This window comes from Aythya ferina (assembly GCF_964211825.1).
Source record: "Aythya ferina genome assembly, chromosome: 5".
Taxonomy (NCBI): Eukaryota; Metazoa; Chordata; class Aves; order Anseriformes; family Anatidae; genus Aythya; species Aythya ferina.
Genome location: NC_140301.1, coordinates 53,092,185 through 53,107,554, shown reverse-complemented (window position 1 = coordinate 53,107,554; position 15,370 = coordinate 53,092,185). Strand labels below are relative to the sequence as shown.

At 50.4% G+C, this 15,370-nt stretch overlaps 1 protein-coding gene across 5 annotated transcripts; it reads right to left on the bottom strand.

The window, feature by feature from the left end:
• Positions 1 to 207: 207 nt before the first annotated feature.
• On the bottom strand, positions 208 to 14,599 carry SLC25A47 (solute carrier family 25 member 47). 5 transcript variants are annotated; one of them, XM_084520121.1, is made up of 7 exons: positions 14,203 to 14,595; positions 8,629 to 12,274; positions 3,206 to 3,249; positions 2,867 to 2,938; positions 2,422 to 2,604; positions 1,467 to 1,740; positions 208 to 585 (listed from the first exon to the last, which is right to left on the bottom strand). In XM_084520121.1, the coding sequence occupies exons 2-7, from the start codon at positions 8,654 to 8,656 to the stop codon at positions 299 to 301; spliced, it is 888 nt and encodes a 295-aa protein (XP_084376247.1). In that variant the 5' UTR covers positions 8,657 to 12,274; positions 14,203 to 14,595; the 3' UTR covers positions 208 to 298. The 5 variants fall into 5 exon arrangements, with proteins under 5 accessions (XP_084376247.1, XP_084376248.1, XP_084376249.1 ...); XM_084520122.1 differs by having other exon boundaries at positions 8,629 to 11,959; XM_084520123.1 differs by having other exon boundaries at positions 14,312 to 14,595.
• Between the last annotated feature and the right edge of the window lie 771 nt (positions 14,600 to 15,370).

The following is a 15,370-nucleotide window of genomic DNA, read 5'->3' as shown; positions in this document are numbered from 1 at the left end:
TTCCCAAAATCTGTAAGACTTGCAGCTTTTTAGAGCATAAATATTTGCAAATGTCTCAGCAGCTACAGTATAAATACATTAACAAGATAAAAGGGATGTGTACACAAATGCAAGACTCCCTGATGAGTTTGTAATCCTATAAGAAGAAAACAAGGATGTCAGTCACCCGGCGCTATGCTGAAATGTCCCTGCTTACGCTGTCCACCAGTGGAAAGCAGGGCTCAGTGGCTGTGCGTGTGTTGTGCTACAAAAATAAAACAACCTGAACAAAATACACCTCACAACAGAGCTGCACGAGCTACTTTTTGTTTGTAAAATGATCCGTAAATCTCAGTACAGCTTCATACGTGACAAACACCACCATGTTCACAGGAAAGGCCCGAATGCAGTTCAGCCCCAGACCCTTGAAAAGCACTTTCACGCCCTCCTCTCTCACGCTTTGTCTCGCACAGTGGACGAGGCCCCTGTACTTGTGCTGCCCCGATTCATCCACTTGCATCCGTGATTTCAGGACGTCCATGGGGGTAGCTAATCCCCAGGCCAGGACTCCAGCGAAGCCACCAGAAAGCAGCACAACCAGGAAACCTGCGGGCGAGAGGGAGGAGCAGTGAATTCCGGCCTTGCACCGGTGTGACTAGAAGCAGCTCGGATTAGTTTTCCCCAGACGCTTAAACTCTTTCCAAATCTCATGCTATAAGCAATTTTAGGAGCAGGGGAGTGGGCACAGAAGGAGCTGTGAGGCCACGCACACTGTATGAAAGACTTGGCCTTCCCAGGCCCTGGGCCTGCATCTCCCCTCGTGCTTTGCTGCCATCCCAGCGGGACACGTGGCGGCTCCCCACAGCCGGTGCTCTGAGCCATGGCCACAGCCGGCCCTGCTCCTGCAGGACGATGTGTGAGGGGGCTGGCGGTCTCTTAGGGAGCCAGACAAGTGCAGGACAAAGGAGCTACAGCTCAAAAAGCAAGCTGTGCTTCTGGGATAGATGAGGAAGAGAGCATTCTCTCCTCAAGCTGCTGGCATATACAAGCTTTGTTTTTTAACCTTATGTTTTCCAGCAGCTAATTTTTGTCCAGCTCTTGCAGCTGTGTGATCTCACACCGACCACGTGGCCCCTCGGTTTCACAGCATTCATCACAGGTGCTGGTGCAGGGGCAGCTCCACTTCACCACCACACGCACAGGTGTAAAGCAGCTGAGAGCAGTCACGCCTGCTTCAGCTGGCTCTGCTTATTTCTTTGTCTCTCAGGAAGATGTTCATTGGGGAATGGTACCTATGTGGTCTTGTCTGAAACTGGCTGGTTGCTTTTTGGAGCCAAATCACAGCTGGGAGACCTCAGACCTGGCCCATCATGAGCCCTTCCTGCAGCACACCCGCAGCCCAGCAGCCTGAGAGCACAATTTCCCTCCTAGTCCGGTACAAAATAAATCACTTTTGCAGGTGATGCCAGATGCTTGCCCATACCTACCTGGTTTATTTTTCCCAGCTGGCGTGAGCCAGTCACAGAGGGTAGAATAGGTAAGGAAATATATTGCAGAAGAAGAGCAATCCCTGCAGAGCAATGCAGAGCAGCCCTTGTAGAGACCCCCAAAGCCTTCCTCCTTGGCGATCACCTTCAGACAGTGCAGAGACCCTCGGTACTTTGGCTTGGAATTGAGCTGGGCAGACATGGCAGAAGGATGGGGGTTCCTCTGGGTCTGCATCCTAACTTTAGCCACTTCACTGGGTGCCATCAACACTACCTGTAATATTAGAGGATGTAACTTAAACCTTCACTTTTAAACTGTGATCCACGTCCTGCCTGAGCCCTCAGATTATGTCTCCCACCTTTTCAGGCAATATTGTTTATTATCTAACACCAGGATTGCCTCCACCTGCCTGTGACTGCGTGTTTCCTCCCAGGGCAATGGGGATCCTGGTGCCTGCAGATGCCCACAAACATCCATCTGCCTATGGGAAACTGCTCCGGAGCTGCCCCACACCATGGCACTGCCCGCTGTGGGGACACATTAATTCCTCTGGGTGACAGCTCCTGCTGACCCAGCCCCACAGTGCTGCTGGTAAAAGGTTGCCTATCTGTCCTTTTTTGACAACATTTGCAAGAACCTGATACCCCCAGGTAGCCCTCAGTGAACAGCCAGGTCTTTCTTCCCCTGCCAAAACACCAGCCCATGCTTTGCACACCGACTTACGTCTTTCTTACATAAACCTGCAATTAGAGCCACCGGGTACGTTTGCTGCCCGGGTTGCTTTTCTTCCTTGCTGTTTTGTTTTACCTTTGCCAAGGTCACAGAGCAGGACCCCATGAGAAAACAAGCCAGCATCCCGCTGAGCCCCCAGCAGAAAACATCACCGCTTTTCCAGCCCCGTGTGTCTGCAAACAAGACCCCTTGTTGTGCTGTCCTGCTTGGCTGCTCGCCTACCCGCACGGCACCAGCAGCACCTCCAGCCAGGGAAACATCCAGCTTGGAAGGCTTGACGTCGGCAGAGCCATATCGCAGCTTGCAGATGTTACAGAGGAAGTTTCTGTAGGTGCCAAATGAAACGGACGAAATCAGTGACACTGAGAAAACTGATGCAGACACCCCTTTGTAAAATCCCAGAACCTGGTTGGAAACAGAAGGAAAGAGGACTTTTAAGAGAGAATGGCAAGGGAATGTATCTGCTTGAAAACATTGCACATTCACTACTGAGCCAAAGCTTATTTACATCTTACAGATCAGTGGAAAAGCTAAAATTCATCCTAACCCTTCTCCCAGCCAGTGCCTGTATAACTGCTGCCTGTCCTCTTCAAGCTGAGGCAGCTCTGCTCCTCTGAAACAAGAAGCCATCCATAACATGTATCAGCAGCTGGTGAGAGGTACTTACTTTTTCTGTCCTGTATGTTTCTTGAATGCAGTGCCAAATGCCTTTGTAATGCCTCTCTGTCTGAATTCTCACCTACAAATACAGGGGCAACTTAGAAATACGGAAATCAGGTTTAAAAGCCATCAACAAATGTCACAGCAAAGTAGTTAATCAGCCATAAAATAGCACACACACCCTTAAAAAAAATCTTAAAGAGAAAAACAACACAAATAAAATTAAATATGTTGCTGTGACAAAGCTGAAAGCACTCAGTCATGGGACTTGTTTTCTGAAAGGAGAAAAAAGCCAGATGCACTATTTGTGTTCAGTCTGTGGTCAAGAAATAGTTTCAACAGGTACCTTCACTGTGTCCAGCGGATACCCCACTGCTGTGCTGAGGCCACCTGAAACAGAGAGGTTTTTGGAGACAGTTACCAGCACACACCACAACAGGCCCTTTTCCCCAGGAGGTCATTAAGGGGACAGCAGGGAAATGCAGCTGCAGAGCCCAGCAGTCCCTGGCAGCAGGTTGCTGTCCAGCTCCAGCTCCAATGCCTGCGCCAACAGTGACGGAGCAAAATGCGTGGGTTTCTCTGAGAGATCGAAGCATGCTCAGAGGGCGAATCTGAGTGCCACAGGAAATCTGACAGGAGCAGTAATACCAGGGTGTGAGGCGGGTTGGGAAGAACACAGAAAGCCTCACTAGCTGCATGCATGCCACCAGCTGCGGGGGCTCTGTGCGGCCCTATGGAAAGGGAACCCAGTGGGAAGGCTGAGGGGATGATCCACAATACTGGGCTGTTTCTGGTCCCCCTCTCAGCTTCAGCACTAAATCCTCTCTGGGCCATGAGCAAACACCCTTGCAAGAGGAGTGAAGCACGAGGGGGATCTGGAACAATTGTGGCTCTCTAGGCTTGACTTGGAAATATTAAGGAATAAAAGCAATAGTTACAAGGACACTTATTAGAGAGGGGTGGTCCCTGGGCACTACAGGCTCTCAGCTACCTGTCTTCTGCCTCGAAGAGAGCAGCAGTGCTCCTACTGCCTCCTGCATGCCAGGGACAGGCCGCCTCCTGGCTGCACTCCACAGGGCACAGCTGGAGTCCTGGCTGAGGACGTCACTGGGTTTTACAGTTTTTCATCAGCACTGATTCACTGGGTTAAGCCTCTGAAGGGCATCTCCCATGTGCACCAAACACTTTGTACACTGCAAAAGCAAAGCAAGGAGCAAAAGCAAAGTTTTGAGGGAAGAGAGAGCCTTACATGGGAGCCCAGGCTGGTGTGGGACAGGGCAGGATAAAGGCGCAGTGAAGGTATACACAAAGCTGCCGTGCCCAGCAGCACACCCTGCATGCAGCTGCCTGGGAGAGCAGCAGCATTTCCAGCATGCTAGGGGGATTTGTCAGCCCTGCATTGACACCCAGCCTCAGCTCAAGACCTTAAAATAGCCACCGGTGCTGGAAGCGCATTAATCCTATCAGACATCTCTGCCTTGGCGGCAGAGGAGGAAAGTGAAGGAGCTGCAGCATGGACATGGCAACAAGTAGCTCAACCTCCATCCCTGCCTCACCGCCACAGGACAGGGCAGGGGGCCTGAGCAGCTAAATTCCTCCCAGTCTATGAATGCCAAGTGAGCTGAGAGGGGATCATGCTGGGTGACAGCAGTGCTGTACCCCCGTGAGTCATTTACACGGAGATCGAGCTCGTGAGTGAGCCTGTCAGGGCAGTCAGAGACACAGTGCACAGCTGGAAACAGCCTCCTGGTGACTTCTTCTTAAAAAAAAATAAAAGTTATTTAAAAATACAGTAGTTGCTGTGGGTGTTTCACTGAGTACATTCATCTGTGATCGCACATGGTGGCTTGGGAGCTCTGGAAATGCTGCCGTGTTTTGGGGGAAAGCAGCAGCTGCTGGTGGGAGTCACTGGGAAGCAATCCTGAAGTGCACAACTCAGAAAAAAAAAAAAAAAAAACAACGGACAGCGCCCTGCTTGCAGGAAAATGAGGGTTGTTCTGCAAGAGACTTTGTCTGCCCCCAGATAAATAACAGCAAAGGTTAAAAAAAAAAAAAAAAAAAAAAAAAAAAAAAAAAAAAAAGGCCAAGAAATGACTTTCTGTATTTCTGGACCAAAATGAGGGAAGGTTGGAAGAGGGCGGAGCACATGTAACCCAGCTGGAAGGACTGGAGCAGCCACAGCAGTGACAACGCACCGAGTCACCCGGGGCCACCTGCCCCATGCCAGCTTCCTGGCTGGCACCAGGCAGCAAGCACAGGTTTGTTTGCCCCAAACCAACCTGCTTAGTTCTGCTGCTCAACCCAACGCACACCTTGGTTCAAGGACTGACCAAGTGGGGGGAGAACATAAAGGTGAATTTCTCACTGCCTCCACCAAAGTGGAGGCGTGAGCCCCAACACCTCCGAGCAACCAGGGCCTCCTGTGAACTGTGCTCCCTATGAGCCAAGGCAGTTAAGTTTTAAGAGCCAAGGAGCCCAGCCAAGTCTGTCAAAGGCTGAGGAGGAAGGGCTCCGCACGATGTCACCCGATATTAATAACCTGGGACAAAGATAACATGACCCATACATGCACTGTCTGCGAGGCAGAACCTGGCAGAACCTAGCGTGCATACAGGGAGAGGGGTCCTATGGGGCACCCCCCGGCTGTGAGGGAAAGAGATGGCAAAGCCAGGTGAGGGATCCCCAGCGGGCTGCAGGGAGCTGCTTGTCACACCTACTGCATTGGGACATTCTCAGGTACTGAGCAGGGGCTGCAGATTCCCCAACGCACACATCCCAAAAACAGGTATCTCACCTTCTCTTCACAATCAGGCCACTTTGGCCAAGAAACTAAAACAAGGAGGGGTCCTGGTCACTGTAATAGCAGGCAGCAGAGAGCAAGTAGCCCCACACAGAGCCCACTGGCCTGCAACAGCTCCCAGCGGGGGCACAGTCCTGGCTCCAAGACCCTGGAAGCAGCAGGGATCATGGCTTTGTGCTTTGGATGGGTAGACAGCAATTTCCAAAGGTCCTTATGTTGTGAAGAGTTGAGAGCATAAGAACTGTCCCATACCCTCAAGAAGCTGGGCTCCTTCCAGTAACGTGACCCTGGCTGTGGCCAGCAGGGCTGCTTTAGCTGTAGGGACAAGGAGACAGCACGTTCCCTCCATAGGTGGGCTATTTTATCTGCCCTTGGGCTGCGTGTGCCTGCTGTGTAACCTCGCAGCAGGGTGCAGGGAAGCCAGGGTGTGCAACAGCTCTGCCACCCTGTTGGGGCGGTGCTGGGTGACTCAGCTGCCCCATCCCAAATCCCTGCTGCTGGGACGAGTGTCGGGTCACCCCCAGGTCAGCGGTAGCCCCAGGCATCGGTACACATCCTCTGCCAGGTGTGGGCTGCTGCAGGAGCAGGGCTAGAAAACACACATGGGGAAATTCAGGCTGGAAAGGACCTCAGGAGATTTCTGGTTCAACCTCTTTCTCAAAGCATAGCTGGCTTTATTGGCTGGGAAGGATATCCTTGCAGATAACCTGCTTTCCGGGGCATCCCACCCATTTATTGGTTATTGAAAGTCTCCATAGCTACTAAGCTTGCTTCTCACATGATGTTGTCTCCTGGAGGCACAGCAGCAGCTCACTGCTTTCCAGGCTGAAGATGCTGACCCTGTCCCATGGACACAGAAGCAATAGCTTGGAGCAGATGCACAACAATTGTGCAGGTGCCTGAGCCAGGCTGGGTGGTTACATGGGTTTCAGAAGGGCAGCATCTCTGCTGCTTTTCTGAGGTACTCAAGCCATGCTTTGTCCAAAACACTCTGAAAACAGATCAGGATCACAACTCTGCAGCCAACAGAGGAGTCAGGGAGAGGAGTGATAGGACAATGCAGAACGGTTTTAACCTAAAAGAGGGTAGGTCTAGATTGAATACTAGGAAGAAATTTTTCATTCAGAGAGTGGAGAGGCACTGGCACAGGCTGCCCAGAGAAGCTGTGGGTGCCCCATCCCTGGAGACCAGGCTGGATGGGGCTTTGGGCAACCTGGTCTGGTGGGAGGTGTCCCTGCCCATGCAGGGGGTTGGAATAAGAAGGTCTGCAAGGTCCCTTCCAACCCAAGCCATTCTGTGATTCTGTGATTCTGTTGTGATCTGTGTTGCCTCTTGAGTAGTTTGATGCACTTCAGTTGGGTTTGCAGCCTCCTTGGGAACACAAAAACTGCTTCAGCTCTAACAAACACAAACTGTGAAGTAAACTCAGCACAAACAACATCCCAGTTCCCACAGAAAAGTTGTCCCAGCCCTGAAAGCTGTCCCATGTTGGGGTAGGCCCCAAAGCTTGGTTACCTTGCAGAAGCCTTTGTGTAAGCTCCCAGCAGGGAACAGCACAGCAGAAAACAGTCCTGTCTGCCACGGAGAAGTTGCATTATACATCTTAGAAAAAAACTGAGCTGGACACAGATGACAGGATGGAAAACCCTGCTCTCAGACAGCCTGGGGTCAGTGAAATATGTTAAGACAAGCAGGCCCTTTCCTGGTCCCAGGTAGAGCCGCAGCCAGCACCCTGTCCAGCTGAGCCCATTCCCAGGGTGCCCAGGGGAGATGCTCGGTGTGCAGCTGGGTGGCACACAGCTGGTGCTGGGCAGAGGGCACTACAATTAAGTTTATCCTTAAGTGGCTCAGCTACAGCTGTGCCAACAAAAGCAAAGGTCTCCAACCATCAAACACAGCCCAGCCCAGCCATTCACATCACCCATCAGGGGAGGTTTGGTGAATCCCTCTGATTTCCTCAGCAAGGAAAGACGAGAGGGACAAGCTGTCATGGAAGGGGTTGGCTGTATCCCCCTCTCCCAGGAGGGGCCCTTCCCAAACAGGGTCCCCTGGCACCCCAGGAAGGCCAAAGCCTGAAGCAGCCAGCACCTCCGGGGCTGGATGCTGCTGAGACACCGAGCCTCACCCTGCTTGCACCAAGAAGCAAAAAGGGGCAGCAGGGCAAAAGTCATCCCAGTTGAGCAGCTCTGACGTGCAGGCTTGGGCTGGGCCTCCCAGCCATGTGGCCGGGTTACCTGGCCCCTGGCAGCGGCGACCCCAAGCCTCTTGTCCTGGTACGCGATGCCAGGCTAGATCTGGCAGGCAGATTTCAGAAGAGATACGAGCCCGGTGCCTATATGTTGTGGTTTAAAATAAAGCTGGGTTTGAGTAGCATGTGCTCTAAAAATGTCTGAAATGAAATAGCACATTTCTCCTTTTCCTTTTTTGAAGTGCAGCTAACCTATTTTCTCCCATACTGAAGCCTGCTATGTAACACGCCTGCACAGAAATAACCACAGCAGCTGCCAGCGCATCTCAGCCTGAGACCACGCACATGCCGTTCACTCAGACCTTCCTGGCTGCGACAAAGCCGAGCCTCCACCCCTCCCACCTCACCAGCCGTGTCCTCAGCCCCCCCTTGTCCTCAGCATCCACAGCCAGCCCCTGCCAGGACCCCCTCGGCCACGCTGGGATTTACTGCCTGGGCTGTACCCGCTGCTTTGTGTCCGCACGCAGCGTGTCCCACTTTGTCTCTCGTTCCCTCCTGCTGGAATCAGGGAGCAGATTGCAGGGCAATGACCTCAGACAAGGCAATTTCAGTGCGCTCTCTGCCCTGATGACATTGCCCACTTGTTAAAGCAGGAGAGGGTTTCACCAAGCAGCCCCCGCAGAAAGACTCCTGGCTCTGCCGCTGCGACCTGCCCGGTGGCTTAGCAGCAAGGAAACACAGCTACCCGCTTTCATCAACAAGCACCACTTTATTTATTTACCTCCGATGGCCCCGGCAATGAAATCCATCCAGACCGAGTCTGCTGCCTTAATTACCCTGAACAAGCGTTAGGGAGGTGGAAGAAGGGAGGATGCCGGCTCAGCCTTCCCCGAATCCTGCAGGTCCTTCAGAGACGGTGTGCTCTGCGATATGAATCACCTCCCTGCTGCCTTCTCTTGCCGCGGGGGATTGTGAGCCCTGTGGATACTTGATGAATTTGTACACTGGAGGCAGGGACAGGAAGGCTGGAGCTGTTCCAGGAACACAGTGAATAAGTAATCCCCCGAACCCTGCAATGCTGCGCCAGAGCCTTTCTGCCTGGAAAATCACAAGGGGTGGTGCCTTGCAGGGTAAGGCTGGCTGTGAAAGGGCCATTTCCCATTGCACTCATTAACCCCAGCAGCCAGCCTGGTTCGGGTTTGACGGAGGACACTCTCACCCTGCATCACGAAGAGGCAGCACCGTGGCTGTGTAGGAGATGCGCCCCCATCCCTCCCTCCTGACGGAGCAGACCCCCTTCCCATCAGGGAATCCATCCCCAGGGAATTTTCCTTGGATGTCCTCCCCACACAACTGGCCCTAAAGCCCTACCTACAACCCCATAAACGATTACCTACTCACTGTGAATGCACATATCCAGCAATACTTCCTAGCACACATGAAGCTCATGCCAATGCCATATTGCCTTTTTTCTCTTTTTTTTTTTTTTTTTTTTTTTTTTTTTTTCTTTTTTTTGTGCAAGAGCCCTGCACTGGAGGGCTGCCATGTGTGTGCAGAAGAGGTTAAGTTTTGCCCCCAATGAACCTGAAAGTCCTGATGCAGTGAAAGGGCTTGCCAAGCCGTGACCTGAATTGTACTTCTCCTGATGAGGTTTCCCCGGGTCAGAGCCAAGGCATTTTGGCAGCAAAGTGAAAAGAAAATTTCACGGCTGCTGCCCCCCTGGGTTGGCTTCACAGAGGAGCTGAGGACTTTCATCCCCAGTGCTAAGTCTCCTGCACATTTCACAAGACCCTGTTTCTCTCTGAAGTGTATGCTCTGGAAGTGTTAGTGACATATAGCACAGATTACCGTGAGAGCTTGGATTTTCTGGGAACCAAAAATTAAAGGATTTTAACAGTTTGTCTTCTGTGATTTCTTATGCATCTTTCCCTGCACACACGCTACGCTTGATAGAACATATTTTATTCTCCAGTGCAATGTCATGTGAGGACAGCAGAAACATAAAAACAGAAGTAAAATATTACCTAGAGAGAGGGCAATGTAGCTGCTGAAACGCACCAGGTTATTCAGTAGCCCTCCCTTGTTACTTCTGGTGACTGTGCTGGAGCTGTTCATGGTGCATCAGCAGCCTGTACATGCCAAGTGTGGGGAAAGGTGCTCCTCATACTAGAGTATTACATCCCTGTGGCCCCCCTCCAGCAGCGGGACAGGGTGTGGGACCTGGCGTCTCGGTGACACATGGGGACAAGGACACGGTCCCTGTGGGTGGGCAGCCAGGGAGCCTGCAGCCTGCGGTACCTGCAGGGAGCAGCGTCCTCAGGACCACTGGTTAGACAAGGGTGCTCGGTGTCGCTTTTCTGGAAGCTGCTTCCAGGCAAAGTGAAGAAACTCATGACGTTCCCACCGTGAAAAGTGCCACCATGTGTTCCTCCCATCACATGTCTGGGGGCTTTGTGGGGGCGGGGATTTTTCTAGATACTGCAGTGACTGACGCAACCCCAGCAAGAAAATAGAGACTGGCTGCCTGAAGTATTAGGGCTAATAAATACTTCCCATGAAACGGTGCAACAGCCAAGCAAAATTTACACCTTCTTCAGCTCTGAAAACTTCTGAGACTGAAAAACAAACAAAACCTTTCCCTTCCAACAGGAAAGTAACCACTTGTTTTGTTTCCCTTCACTGACACCAATGTTTCAATCAAAATGTCTGTTATGCATGGCACGAAGCAGACTCTAGATTCAAGCCCTTGGATAACCTTCAGTCATTTTGGTGAAGTGCACCAGAAGAAAACATTTCCCACATGTCTGGAACTGCTCTACAACTGTGTCTCAGAAGAAGGCTGTCTGAAAGAGGGACATTTTGGTGCTCGAAATGTTCCCCCTCACCCCACAAGGTTGCTGCTGAGGGCAGCCAGCTCCGGGAGGACACGAGCACAGAGCTCCGTCATGGACATTCGCCTCACGGGCTCTTAGCAGAGTAATACAAGCCCTGAGGAATGTCACAGCAGGAAAATGCCTCTGCTACTGTAGTCTCCAGCCCTTCTTCCTGGGTGTGTGGCCACCCACACCCGCTGCCGTCCCCTTCAGCCACGTGTGAGTCATGCAGCCCGGCAGCCATGTGATGGACACGAGGGCAGAGCCCTCTGCAACTGCAGCCCCACGCGAGGGGTGAAGCATCCGTACACCAGCAAGTACTGGGGAAGTAATTCAGAGTGAAGGAAATCCCATTGGAGACGTGTTATTGTATACACTGTCACCTGCTAGCACTCCCCGATCAGCAAGTAGTCGACCGCTGCTTGCTTTCCTCTTGAGACGCAGTTGCAGGCTGCAGGGAGAAGGCACCAGCCCCACAGTCCAATGGTGTGGTGAGGACTCTTCTTGTCCCCACAAGGTTCCTGCACTGGTGGGTACTGGGATTGGCAATTCTCCCTCCTGTCCTTGCAGACACCCAGTACAGACCAACGCCCTCCTAAGGAGAAAGGTCCTAGGGCAGAGATTCAGCCTCCTGTGCCAAGAGTCCTCCTAGAGGCACAGAGCACTGTCCCGTGCACCTTGCTGAAGGAGCTTCCTCCTTCATCCCCTCTTCTCCAGGTTTCAGAGATACATCAGCTCCCAGATGCCAGCCTTGTTAGAAACACACATCAACATTCAGCCCTCTCAATGCCACGGATCAACAAAGACAGCCCCAAAAATCCAGCCCAAAGCTATCTTGAATTCTCAGGGAGATCTTCAAGTTTCTCTTCCAGAAGACCAAATGTGAGTCATTCCTGTTGTCCTTTCATGCAGGGAACACAATATCTAAGTACTGGCATAGATTGCTGCTACTCCAGCCTGCACTAAACATCATGAGCTACATCTATGCAGAGCAAGTGCCTGGTCTCAGCCCTGGCGGTCTTCTCAAAGCACACCGTAGGAAGTCTGATAAATACCACAAACACTTTGATCCTTTACAAGGGGCAGGACTCTGCTGTAAATAGCTCAAAAATCTTTTCTTCAGAAGCAAAGTGTTTAGAAGTGATTTGTTCAAAATGGGTGAATTTCACAGGAGATTTTGAAAAAGCAGTGTGGAAGGTGCTGTCAGATGACAAGACAGATCTGATGATATGAAGCAATCTGCAAATTATGAAATGAAGTGATAGAAAAGAGAGGAAGAGCTTAGTTTCTGCACAGCACATGATGGATGAAACACTCCATTTGCTCGCAGGAGGAGGCAGCTGCCTGCTCACCCAGACAGGGAACAGCACCACGGTCAAAGCAGCACCCAGGTTAGAGGGCTGCTACAAGCGTATGGAGCAAAGGCAAAGGTGGATAGAGGAGGCTGTAGGTGGGTAAGCAATGGTAAGTGGCATCTTTTAGGTGAGACATAACAGCAGGAGCATCCCTCTTCTTCCCCAGACTGCTCCCAGGACTTTTCCAGCTCCATCCACCCTGCAAAGGGAAAGAGAAGCCAGTCCTCTCGCCTCTGCAACCACCTGCTAACTTATTGAGCCAGATCTGAAGAGAAAGCATTCCTGCCTTACTGCATTTTCTCTTCCCCTTGCACTGCCTAGTATCACACTCACATGCATGCCCACCAACTCCTCCCCAGTTCATTTCAGAAAACCCTTCAGTGCGGAGGCTGTGCAAACATCACAGCCCCGCTACGTCACTGGGCTGTTTGCAAATTGCAGGAGGGGGAAGAGTGACACCAGCACTATGAGCTGCAGGTCCTGGCACTTGGCTTGTGCGCTGGTGGGTGGAAAAGGGGGTGGGACCTCTTGGCTCCAGCTGCGCTTCAGATCAAATTGTCTCATTGTGCTTTATCTTGGGTATTAATGAAAAGCCAACAATGCCAAGGACTCATGTATTTACTGCAGAGCTTTTATAGCAAGACAAACAAAACCAGCAAGGAAGCCACTCTGAGCATTGGCCACTGCATCGCTTTTAGCCAGGTATAAATGATCGGTGATTTTGCCTCCAGAAAGCTGATAGGAGGATGTAATGTTTCTGCACAACTTCCCAGGGAAGGGAAGATGATGCACTCCCACAAGGGAGGTGAAGATGATGATTGCAAGTGATTAAGAAGTGACACAGATTTATTGCGTGGCTTTGGGCAAGTCACTCAATCTCTCTGTAACTAATCCTCTCATCAGCACAATCAGTGTGCTCTATTCCTGCTGCCATGAAGCCACTGCAAGGATTTCAGGCTCTTGTCAGACATCTGTCAGCCACTATTCAGGAGTAAATCATGGGAAAAGGTGGAAATACCAACATTAGCACCCACCCTTCACAAACTCCCATGGTTCTCGTGGTTCTTTTTAATGTTGTATAAATCCTCCTCCCACATTCTAATCTTTACGATAAGGAGGAAAGGTGACAGTGAACCATCTCAGCCAGAGCCTGTACAGGACTTTATGCCAGCTGAGAGTGATTGCACTTTGGAAGGGCTGTGATGGAGGAAGGGGATGGCAGGACAGTTATTGACTTCCTAATTACATGCTGAGCCAGCCTTCCAACTTCTTGTACATTTTCTGCACTTGAAGAGAAGGTGTAGCCAGTGACCTGGCAGCAGGTTTGGGAAGCCAGGAGCTCCCTCCCCCTGCTCCCACAGCAGGGAGTCTCCCTTTCCGTCTCCTTTTACCCACCTGGCAATAATACACTATTTATTTGTCATGACAATATTAATACACAGCCCTCAAACCTTTCATGAGCAGCAGGAGTCGTTCAGTTGTTTGGCTGCAAAACAGCTCTGGTAGGAGCAGTGGCAAGCACCAAGATCCACTGATGATGTTGTTGCAGAATCTGTGCTCTCTCCAGTATCTGTGGATTTGCCTTTTTCCCAGTGCGTGCATCCCCACAGAGACCTTAGACCTCTGCTTTACAGCAGTGAAAAACATACGGGAAGCCGTATTATTTTGACTAGCCTGCAGCCTTTCTTCCTGTCTGAACTACCTGATCTGATATGATTTAATAACCTCAACACTTCCTGGAAACTCAGAAGAAACTCCAGCTCTAGAACTATAAACCATTATTATTTAGGAGTTTAGCTGCTGAAGTCACATGAGAAAGATTGTTATAAAGATACTTAACTGCCAAAACTGGCACCAATGTGTTCAGAAAAGAGAATGTTTTTTAAATACCAGCATTATTATGAGCTTATGCTAAGACAGGATGTATACAGAGAAATTTAAGAAGATTTTTATCTTGCAGGAGCAGAGAACAAGTGAAATTATGCTGAATTAATTATTGTATTCAAACAAAAATAAAGCACCTCCCTTAAAAACTATGCTGCAAAGCAAGTTTAATGCCCGTGAAGATCCCCATATAGTTGTGAGTGAAAAGTTACTGGTACCCACACAAGCTTGATCAATACTCACTCAGGGATGTCTGCCATAAATCTTTTCAGCAGAGTACACAATCCAAGTAGAAATACTGACCTATTTCATCAGCCAGCATTCAATTATGTGCCTCAGATATTAATCTGACCTTTTCCATGGGCTCGAGCTGGAGAAAAATCGAAGACTAAGCCAGCAGTTTGCATAGCCTGTTCAGTAACACCCCCAGCATTAGCAGAGAACACTCAGACTCTGGGGCTAACAGCATTAGTCTCTGAATACCACATGAAGTTCACAGCCTCACTTATCACCCTTTGTTTGTCCTTTCCTTGGCGTCTGTTCAGGAGCTGTATGAGTGCCTGTCATGTGGAGTACTTGGGAAGTTTCCACAGAGGTGCATTAGTCATGCTGTTAGGCCTGTTCTTTCGGTTTCTGAGAAATAGGTGCCTTTTGTGTGCCATGAATGCAATAACAACCATATTCCATATGGAGCTGGATGCTGAGCAGGAAGCTGTCTTGAAGACAGGCCAAGAAATGTCTGTCCATACACCTTAGTGGTATTGCCTTACAACATATTCCCACTTTTCTTTGGCTCTCCCTTCTCATGCGTTACTGACTGGTGCATCATACAGCGCGCCTACACTGTGAAGTAACTTAGCATTTTGCTTCTTGCCAGAGACCTGGTCTCCCAGAATTGACTTTGCATGTGGATACAAAGCATGCCAGAGGATTTCAAGTACACAGTGTTGCAAGTGTATTTGTATAGCTGCTGGCAGCGAAAAAACATTTGCCTCACAGAAAGGTTCCTGTAAGAACAGGCTGGCTTGAAAAGACAGACAGGAGGCAGGCAGAAGTTCTCCTCCTATCTCTGCCTCCTCATCTCCTAGGAATCAAGGACAAATCATTTTCCTTATCTGTGAAATGGGCACAACTGCACATTTCTGCTTCACCAAAACAGCCTGAGGCTTAGGTTATATTGTTTGTAAGTCCAGACTGGAAAATGCTATAAAGATGCCAGCTACTGAGTTCTCTCTTCTTTTTCTGGGTGATTTCTCAACAAGCTTTGGTTTTGCTCACTGTCACCAGTAACAAGTGTATTTGCAGAGTGACTGGCTAATACACAGAAGAAGGGATGGGTAAAGCTACTCGGCTGACAGTTACTAAATCAGGTAACGGGGCTCAGCTCACACCCGCTTATCTCAGTGTGCCT